General features: G+C 50.4%; 1 protein-coding gene across 7 annotated transcripts in view; it reads left to right on the forward strand.

Annotated features, from left to right (window-relative positions):
• Positions 1-9,839, forward strand: part of nhsl2 (NHS-like 2) — a 29,676-nt gene extending 19,837 nt beyond the window's left edge. For 6 of the 7 annotated variants that reach the window (XM_061669354.1, XM_061669356.1, XM_061669358.1 and 3 more), the window contains 8 exons: positions 242-366; positions 1,197-1,383; positions 2,228-2,404; positions 2,480-3,488; positions 3,563-4,703; positions 4,767-5,061; positions 5,189-5,306; positions 5,737-8,323. In XM_061669354.1, the coding sequence (XP_061525338.1) occupies positions 242-366; positions 1,197-1,383; positions 2,228-2,404; positions 2,480-3,488; positions 3,563-4,703; positions 4,767-5,061; positions 5,189-5,306; positions 5,737-6,037 (3,353 nt within the window). In that variant the 3' untranslated portion in view covers positions 6,038-8,323. Of the gene's footprint in view, positions 1-241; positions 367-1,196; positions 1,384-2,227; positions 2,405-2,479; positions 3,489-3,562; positions 4,704-4,766; positions 5,062-5,188; positions 5,307-5,736; positions 8,324-9,692 lie in introns of those variants that run through there. The other variant, XR_009767704.1, reaches the window with a different exon arrangement.
• The last annotated feature ends 656 nt before the right edge of the window (positions 9,840-10,495 follow it).

Raw genomic sequence — 10,495 nt, forward strand, 5'->3', positions numbered from 1 at the left:
TGCAGCGAGACTCTGCTATGGAGAGGAAAGAGTAACACGGAAAGTGGAAAAGAAGAAGAGTGACAGATGAGAAGCGGCTGGCTTGAAAACACACTAAAGGCGTTAAAGTGAGGCTTAACTGATGCTAGTTGTGTGTGTGTGTGTGTGTGTGTGTGTGTTTGTTTGTTTGTTTGTTTGGGTTCTTGTGTGCAGGAATCTGATGCTAACACATGCTGCGTTGCTTTGCTGTCGCTGTGTGCAGACTTTGAGGAGCAGCTGTGCGACGGCAAGCCGCCAGGTCAGACGTTCCGCCATCCGCCCTCGCAGAGCTCCGACGACGCCTCGCTCGGCTCCCCCGGCAACAAGCGGCCCGACTTCATCTTTCTGGTAAAGGCGGCTGATTGGATTGCGTCACCCTGTTTGAATAGAAACACCGCAACAACAACAACAAAACGCAACAGAGGCCTGGCCCGGGGTGTCCTCGGCTGCTCCTTTCACGCTGACTGACTCTAATGGAACGGTCCCCTGATAAACGCAGTACGAAATCCAATGAAACGAAAGCAGCGCACACCGAGCCACATCACATTCACACTCTCAAAAGGCTTTTATCTAAATGTTTGAGCGTCTCTCTGATGGAAATGTGACATCTCCATTAGGAATTTATAGCACATGACCCGAGTGACTCGTATCTTTCCAGCACGTGTGAAATCTCCTTAACCAGGACATTATTTAGGGACCATAATAACAGCTACCGGACTCCTGAGTCCTGAAACCTGGACGCCGGGGTAATTCCACTGGCACGCTGATTTTCCTTGCGCCTCTTAAATTGCTCTGAAGTTCACACCTGATAGGGCTGATCTCAATTTGACTTGAAGAGTCCCAAGAGATGACTTGGATCAAAATTCCTTTTGACCGAAGGTAAGTCTGCAGGGCCCTCCTTTGGGTGAAAAGACTCAACTTTATAGTAAGTCTCGCCAGAATTGCAGAAGCCAAGGAAGTTTGTGGGATTGTCCCCCGTGGCTTTTTTTTTTTCTCTCCCCAGAACAAGTATTTGAAGAGCCAATTAGGCTGTTTTAATGACTGTTATACTGTTTGCCCAGTAACTGGCAATGACACTGCATCAAAAAGAGGACGTTTGACGATCATTTGGTATCCTCTTACAAGAAAAACCTAAAGAAAGAAAGACTTTCTCTAATCCATCTGATCCATTCCTCTAGCCGGCGTCCAAGCAGCTCTACGAAGATGAGACCGCCAGCTCGGTCTTCGGACTGAGGTGCCTGGCCAGCCCGTCTCCCTCGCCTTCTCCGTCCCCCCGCGAGTCCGATTGCCCCCCATCGGGCTGGAGCGCCGGACCGCCCGTCGCAGAGAAACCTCGCTGGCACCTTGGCAGACGCACGGCAGCAAGTAAGACCAGCTGCGAGCATGTTATGTAGAAAGTAGCGGACACTGGTGCGCCAGCCCACTGGCTTAAGTCAAAGTTTGGCAACCAACACACAGTAAAATAAAATCAACTGAACACTTGTAAGTTGGAGCATTTGTCAGTCAAGGTACCACTGGACTTGTTCTTTGACTTGAGGGTCGGTCTGTTGACGCTGGTGCATTGCATTTAGTCTCTCTCCCCCGTCGAACACGATCTCCTTCTTTCCACTTCTGTACATGAGCAAACAGGTAACTGGCAGCCAGCTTGCTGTTGCCATGGTAACTCGCCACTCTTCCTCTTGGCAAAAAAAAAAAAAAAAAAAGGAGCGAAAACAGAGCGACAGAAGAATAAGAGGAAGTGAGCGAGCGGCACGTGGAAGGATTGAATGTTGGCAAGAAGGCCAACTGAGATGAAAAGAACAGTGAATGGAAGGTAATAAAAGAATATTTTGTCGCTCGTCCGCTCTCGGCGCTTCTTCCTCCATTCGGGCTGACGGCTGTCGGCATGTGTGATTCAGGGAGAGGCAAATGCAAGGACAATTCATTTTCTACGCACTCTTCACAGCTTAAAGACAGAAAATGTCCATTTAAATGGTGCAAGCGGTCGTGTTCGACCTCTATGATTTTGGCATTTTTGTTTTACAGCTTGTTGAGAAGGAACTGTTAAATGTAGTGTAAGAATACAGTACGCTTTGGAGGAGGTCTGCAGTCCACTGCGTTCCGTTCCAGCTTTAGGGTTCTCTTGAAATAAAACAGATAAATGTTTGTCCTGTTCTTAATAAAGAATATCAATCTTCCCTCGATGACAATCAGTGTGTCTTGTCTGCAGGTGAAGGAGGAGGTAAATTCCATGGTGTGGACCTCCTGCAGCACTCTGTCTCCCCATCCCCCTCTCCAGTGGGGCACTTCCACCAGCCCCGCTCCCTGGAGCCTGTCACGGACACCCCTCACCAGAACATCGCCCTGAGGAAGATATACTCCAACCTCGACACCGCCTCGCCTTCAGGTGTGCGCGTAATAGAGAGAGCAACTTTTGTGGATTGTTTTAATGAATCGTTTCACGATCGCTCCCGCTTCACAGATATCATCGTGGGCCAACCTGGAACCATGGACCACTCTGGCCTGCTTTGCTCCAACACTCCCTCCAGCACCTGGAACGGACCGAAAGGCTCCACCTTCTCTCCCGAGGCTTGGAACGAGCCTTACAATTATATTGCCAAGAAAGGCCCGGCGGTTCCGCCCAAACAACACAGTGTCATTGGTCACACGGGAGGTGGGGCTCAGGAAGGCCTGATGTTAGTGAGCAACTCGCAGTCTATTTCCTTCTCTACCACTTCTGGGAGACAGAGGTACAACGTGCCAGGGATGGAGAGGAGGAGCGAGACTGAGGGGTCCACGGCGGACGGCGGGAGAGGTGGGGCTGGTGGCGTTGAGACGGGGAGGGGCAGGGGGATGTCCGCGCGCTCCTTAGCTGCGGCGAATGCGTTCAAGTTCCGGGAACGTTCTCTCTCCACGCCCACAGACTCTGGTTCCTTTTGCTTTACTGAGATTGGCACAGAGCAACCAGATGGGACTCTTTCATCCACAGGGAATGGGAATGTGACATCTTCAGAGCACCAGTGGCAGCATCATAACTTTTTGGGTCTCGGTGAGAATTACGCTCTCCTTTATCCCAGAGGGAGCTCAGAAGACAGCGCCAGTACCACCGACACTATCTCTGTTTCCGCGTCGGACTACACTGCTGAAGGACGCTTGTGCCTGCGCTCGCGGTCCATCTCGCTCAAGAAGTCCAAGCGCAAGCCACCGCCTCCAGTGAGGAGCGTCTCTCTCATGAAGAACCTCGACCAGGCTAAGGGAAGGATCCACCATGAGGGGGGTCTGCATCGGGATGGACGGCCAAAGAGCCTGCACATCCCCAGGGACCACTTCCCCGACTTTCAGCCCGATTTCCTTTTGCCCACCTCCAGATCAGGGGAGCTCGGCCAGGGAGGACCTCCCGACCTGGAGGTCCGTGCGCCAGAAAGGGAGGCAGAACCAACTTTCCCCTCTCACTGGCAGCTGGGAGAGTGGAAGAGCAATGACCCCTACAGGTAGGATTGTTTTGGACTTGGTTGCTCTGGATAGTTTAATTTCCCTCATACCTTTCCTTTACTCATTATTCCAGGTCTTTATCGGGCTCCAGCACTGCAACGGGTACGACTGTGATTGAATGTATGAAAGTCAAAGGCAGTTCAGAGTCACTGCTCAACTCGCCCGCCACCTCCAGAGCCACGTCACCCTCGCACCTCCTTACGGAAACGGATGTCAAGCCCGCTTCGCCCTTCAAACCCCCTGGACTCATGTCTCCGTCAAGTGGCTATTCCAGTCAGTCGGAAACTCCCACCCCTACCGTGCCGCTCAGTCAGGCAGCAGGTGCGGGGGGAGTGGGGTCATCCGGGACAACGGGATGTAAGTTGCGGCCAAAGATTCCCGAAAGAAAATCTTCGCTACCGTCGCCGAAGGATCCTGCTGCTAGGTCCAGATTGTCCTTTGAGATGCCAGGGAATGCCCATCTGGAGCTGTCGTCAATCAAGCCAAAGCAAAAGGCCAGCAGGCGGCATTCAGACACGTCCACGTCCGCAAAACCTGGAAAAACTAGCCCCAACTCTTCGCAGGTCCTCCCGATGGTCACCCAGAACGAGCTGAAAACAATTCGGCTTCGTTCGGTCTCGCGAGGCGATCTGGAGGACTGCCCGGACGGTGCGTCGGACACCATCGAGGAAGAACAGCAGTGCAGAGACTTTGAAGATGACGCCAGCCCGCCTCCCACCCTACCTAAACCCAAGCCGCCCGTTTCTGTCAAACCCCCTCTTCCAAAACGGCCCCTTAACCTGCGTCTGAAGTCCCAGTCCTCCACGCCCACCCTCACCCTGGACTCGCCCCCAGCGTCGCCCGTGGACCGCCGTGTTCCCCTGGGCAACATTTACAAAGTCATGAAGAAACCCAAACCCAAAAAAGCTCAGTCACAAAGTCTTTCAAATCCATCCGTGATCCAAGATTATAATTCCATGTCCACCCCACAAGCCACCTATAACCAGTGCCTCTTTGACCTCCCGCCCCTTCCGGACCCCCAGCCTCTCCTGGAGGATCCCATGTTAGAGCCGCAATTTGATGCGGGCCTTCAACTCGGGCCAGAGGACGGCGGCTCGCTCCCTTCTCCTTGCAGCAATCTGGAGGCCCTGGAATTCCAGGACAAGAGCAAGACCCTTCCTTCAAGAATGACAATCTCCTGTCTGGCAGAGCTCTCTGACAAAAAGAAACCCAAGGTGGGAAAAGCATCTTTCTCGTTGGTTGTTTTGAAATATGTCCTCAAAAAAATTTCTCTCCAGGTTCCACCCCCAGTGCCCAAGAAACCAAACGTCCTTCTTCTTCCTTCCTCCGCCCACTCCTCAACTAACAGCGGGACAGACCGCCAGGCCACACCGACCGACAGCCCGGTGGGCCTTCCGTCTCCCGGAGATCCTTTCCCCCCAGAAAACATTCCCATAAGTCCTGAAATGTCAACACGAGATGAGAATCACTTGGGAGCAGACGCTTTGACGGAGTCTTCACTTCACTCTTCCCTGCTGGATTCCTCCCTAGCGGAGCCGGAAGAGAAAAGGGCCGCCACGGGGATTGAGCCAGGTATGTTTATAGAATGTAGAGATGAAGTCCTCCGAGATCAAACAAGCAGGTTACTCATTCCCTTCTGAGTTTTGGGTGACAAAAACATGAAACGTAGGTCATTTGGATGGCACGATGTTCTGTTCAGATGATGGCGTGGCCAGTGACAAAACGGTGCTTCACATTGTGGAGGAAACGGATGAAGGCTTCCTGGCCAGCACGCCTGCAACACACACCACCGAAGACCTGTTCACCATCATACACAGGTGGGTTTGACCAGCCCGTTCGGTCCCGTGCACTGTGGCTCAATACAATACAAACTTGCGACAAGGCAGGCAGAGAATGAGGTTACCTGGCAACGGCTACAGCAGCGACCGCCACTTGTTACTTTTCTCCGCAGTCCACACGTTTCTTTCCTTACAGAGATATCGATTCAACCACACACACACGCACACGACGCTCGTCTCTTAGCAACAGTAGCTGGTCATTTTTGGCTGTGATGCTGAAAATAGCGTGGAATAAAGTAAGGAAGGTTGAGATGAGATGGAGAAAGCAGAATAGAAACTCTTAGTGTGTGGAAGATTAGATAATTGGGCAAGAGTTAGTGCAGCCTGGACCCTTGTCTTTAGTTGTTAAATCAATTTTTTAAGACTTTAGAACTCTTTACAATGTACGGTAAATGTTGTTCTTGGTCAGGTCCAAGCGAAAGGTTCTGGGTCGCAAGGAGCCTTCCGATTCCTTCGGAAGCCGCCAGAGTCTGACGTCTCCGGTCAAGCAGATGAACCCCACCGCGGGCGGCGGCCAGAGGTCCAGCTCCCGCAACGAGAACTTCATGGCCCTGCTGCAGAAGAAGGGCAGCAAGTCTTCCAGCGCGGGGACCAGGGTGTCCGCTGCCGAACTTCTCAAAAGCACAAACCCCTTGGCGCGACGTGTCCCCGAGCTCTCCGGCGAGGGGGGAGAGGTCCAATCTGGCCAAGGCAAAGTCAACGATCAGTGAGGTCGTTCCAGTGCGGATGAGCTTGCAGCCAACAGCTTGGCTCCAACCACTGGCTGACCATTTGCACCGTCCAATCGCGTCATAGCGCACTTTTGGGCGAAATGGTCCCCGGCTTGGTTGGAGCCGTGTCGTTCTCCGTCGAAGCTCCGGAAGAGCGCGGAACAGGAGAGAGGGAATCCGGCGACTTCCTCGGTCGGCATGCCGGATGGACAAGTGTTCTGAAAAGGGATGTACAAACACCACCAATAGAAGGGGTACGCGTTGATTATCTTTTCTCCCTGATACCAAGTAAGATTCGACTTGGACACGCCCACAAATCAACTAAAGCACTTTTCTTCAATGTCAAGAGGGAGCTGACCTTTCTTTCCCCTTCCTACCCTACGCACACTTTGTTCAGTGTCTTCTGTGCCAGTAGGACATACGCTATTATGTACAGTGTGTTGTGTACAAAGAACATCTCCAGACAACAAACGAGACACTGCCCATGTGATGGACACACACAAAGAACAGAAATGTCTGCACAAGCCTGCGTGCGTGTGAGCGTGTGTCGGCATGAGTATGCGTGCGCACAAATCATCATCATGCCTGCGGAGTTTCTGCATGGAGAGCATGAAGCAGGCTTGGGGCGGGGGTTTCTTTTTCTGCTTGTCGTTTTGGTCTCCAGTGACGGGAACAAAGGATAAACACACCAAACAAACCAGAGGGGACCTTTCAGTGTGTGCTTGCGTGCGTGCGAGCCCGAGCGACTGAGAGAGAGTTTTAGCGCGAGAGAGTGTGAGTGCTCTATTTTCGTAGACGGCGCAACTGCGGCGGGGCGCAGATGCCGATGGATTCTGAAGTCCTGATGCAAGGTAAACTGCGGGTCTAATGCGATTTTGGTGAACTGCTCAGGGCGCAGGCAGACAGATACTACATATTTAAGTAGCCAGCGGTTATCACCAGCTCATTCTGTATTTAATAAGGATATCCGCTCACATTGTCTGTTCCCACACGGCGGTCAGAGCAGTGACACTGCTCCACTCACGCACGGATCGCCGCGATTACGAATAGTCTTCCAACGCTCGGAGGCGGCGAGGGATGTCAGCCTGTAAACGTTCCCACAGCAGCGCAGCCCGCCCACACTCAGATCCGCCATTCGATTCCATCTCTGGTGCAGAGTTGCGCCGCCCGCCGCGCGGGATTTACACCGGTCAGGAAAATAGAGCCCTGAGTGTGTGTAAGTTAGTGTGTGTGTGTGTGTGTGTGTGTGTGTGTGTGTGTGTGAGGGATTTTGGTAAGAAAGCTTGAAAGTGTGTGTGTGGACCAACGTGTGTTTCCCCCAAAAGGGAAAAGCCAAGGTCCTTTTGGAGAACCGGGCCCACCTCTCGTGTCGTTCGCTTCTTGACCCCCGATTGGCTGCCCCAGCGCGTGCAATTTGTCCGCAACGGCACAAATGGGGGTCCGTGAAGGTTGTATCAAAGGATGGACTGACTTCCTCTTGGCATCCTCTGTGTGCGCCACTGTGTCAGAGCTCCCTCTGGTGGCAGGAGGATGCGGCGCCAGACACTCTTCTCTTAAGTAAGCCATCATCGTGACGTAAATCTCTGCTTATGACCACTCCTCAAATGATGCTTTCTTTTTCAATATTTAGTGGCTAAAAAAATCTTGTACAACTGTATTTGTTTGCCTTGTATATCAAGGATTGGCTGCCTTATCGCAGCACTCTTTAAACGTTGTTTCGTTTGTGGACCTGCAAGCAGAAGTGGGAGCAGCAATGTTGACAAAGCTTTCTGACATTATCAGGAAAGATTCCCATCGATTCATTCCCTTGACTATACAGTAAGCGGACACATACTTTGCGCCATGTAAAGATGGCCTCTCTTCACTCTGCGCGTGTCATGCTTCAGATAATCTTAGAGCGAGGTTGTGCCGTCCGTCGATTTGTGTACTTTTGAGTTCTAGGTCGTTTGACGCGAGCATGCTGCACACAACTCAAGCTGATGACGCCTTGTTGTAAGATCCTCCTGTCCTCCGTCCAACCGCTAGATGCGGCAAAATAGCACCCAATAACCAGTTGGGGGTAGAGCTTCGAGCAACAAAAGAGACAGAACATTTATTGGAGTTCTATTTTTTATTATTCCTTATGAGAAAAAAAGACATATTTAAAGGAATATTCCATGTATGTATTAAATGCCCTCATGGCCCATCCAGTGGTTTGGTGTGTAGCTGCCCGGATAAGCGCCACATTCCAACACGCCAGTGCCCATGAAGTGATTCTATCATAAATAAATTATTTTTCTTGCGTAATGTTAGTCTTTGTTTGTTTGGCCATCATTCCAGAAAGGACGAAAGTCAAAACTCCAATTTTGGACCTCCCGATTGGTCTAAGGGCGGACGAGTCGTGCATTGTGACAATTGGCGCCGTATGGCCTCTTCCGAAGTTTGAAACGGAACGTTACGCGGGTTGGGCTCATAGTACCCGAGGCGAGTTAAATCAAACAAAACACGGCTTTTATGCGGTTGCTGGCTTCCTTAAAATTATGGGAGCGATCCTTTTCAGTAATTCAGTGCCTCTTCCAATTCCATCACTTGAAACTTCATTGTGCACCCAAATTCTCTGACGTGAAAACAATCCAAACTACTTTTAAGTGCAAAACCCAACGTTTTTACACCATTTACCAACTGCGCAAACGTGGGTTTGGGTGAACACGGAATGAAGCGCCCTCTATTTGCTGTCTCGGTAAATACCGTAAGGCCCAATTTGATTTACTGCTTTGTGTGGAAGTCGTCTGAGCATTTATTGGATCTTCTCATAGTGCGCTGAATTGTCCATAGACGAGCATGCTTTTTGACAACTAAGCACACTACATGTTACTGTTGAGGCAAAATTCTGCACTAGTTTGACACCCACATGCCACAAGTGCTAGTGATGTGCTGGATGTTAATGAGTCGCGTTTTATGTCACGATTGTTATGAGTAGCATACACTTGTCACCTTGTGCATAGTTTTGCCCCGCTATCGTAGTTAATCCTACTAGTATGCCAAAGTTGTACTAGTGAGGATATTTAGTTTCAGGTCCAGATACTCGCATGCTTTTTGTCCTCACTAGTAAGACAATTAAGTGCACTCGTAGAACAACTAGCAATGTTATTTTTCACACTGCGTGTGACATTTCTACACACTAATAAGACAGCCTAGGCATATTGGTCGGACAGCAGCACGTTACTAGCGAGGCAACACTGGGTTCTAGCGGACATCTGTGCGCTACTAGTACCGCTAGTGAAGCGCTTGATGGTAATTGTAGCGTGGTTGTTCTACAAGTGCCCCGTAGTCAATTCTAACAATGCCCAGAAATGTCGTGGAAAAGCATCACCAGTAAGACGGTTGTTTCTCAAAGAGCGTACTAGTACAGCACACGGACGATCTATCACACTAGTAGGATATTGAATAAATGCTCAATTGGCTTGCCCATAGCTTCAGTTAATTGTGTCCGGTGTCGTCCTTGTGCGCACGCACACTCGATGGCTCATCGGGGCCAAACAAGCAAGCTCCACACTTCCTGTTTCTGACAGCAGAGAGCACGCCGTGCTATCTACAGCGCACACACAGGAAAAGCTGACAAGCGCGGGCTGGGTGGCACGGGCTCTGGCATGTGCGCTGCTTGATTTCTATTCAGGAAAGGGGCCGCACGAAGTGATGTGTGCCGGATCCTGCCGCGGATGAGAGTGACCCTGTGGATGTTGGACGGACATGGGAGGGGCTCGAGTCATGTGAGGGACAAATGAGAAGAAGAAGAAAAAGAAGCAGATCCAGTCTCCCGTCGATGAGCGGCAGCGTCGGACGACATGCGCTTCCATCACCAGGTGAGCAACTTTAGCAACACAATCACATCACACTCAACTTACTGTAATTGACTTAATCTAACTCCACTGCCGTGTCGCAGTAATAGAAAAAGAACAAAATTAATACGTCCTACTCGCCAGACATGCGGATTATTAGACGTATTCATGTGTGCATTTGTTTTGGCTGAAACAAGGAAAAATGCGGACATCCTCGCGGGCCAGTTCGCTGGCCCTGTGAGGGGAAATGGGATTGGTTTAAAAACAAACAAACAAACAAACAAACACACACAACAAAACAAAAACAGCAGTACTGATTGTGAAATCCCTGGGCAGATTAGATTGACATGGCAACACAGAAAATGAAATCTAACTGGACCAGCAAAAAAAAAAAAGCATACTGTACACGTACTGGAATTATTATTTTTTTGTGTTTTCCCAGAAATAATGCACCTTTGCTCAACTGTCGATGCTAGCTATGTATAGTGACAAGATGAAATATTTTTGCTTTGGAATGTGCCGTGATTTTATTTGTCATGTAAAATGAAGGCCTCTGTTCAGTAAACCTTGGGAAATACTGCAATGCATGGCCCAGATGGGGCCGACTAATTCTTGGTATTTACCGACTGAAGCGTTCACC

The sequence above is a fragment of the Phycodurus eques genome, chromosome 23 (genome assembly GCF_024500275.1).
Source record: "Phycodurus eques isolate BA_2022a chromosome 23, UOR_Pequ_1.1, whole genome shotgun sequence".
NCBI lineage: Eukaryota > Metazoa > Chordata > Actinopteri > Syngnathiformes > Syngnathidae > Phycodurus > Phycodurus eques.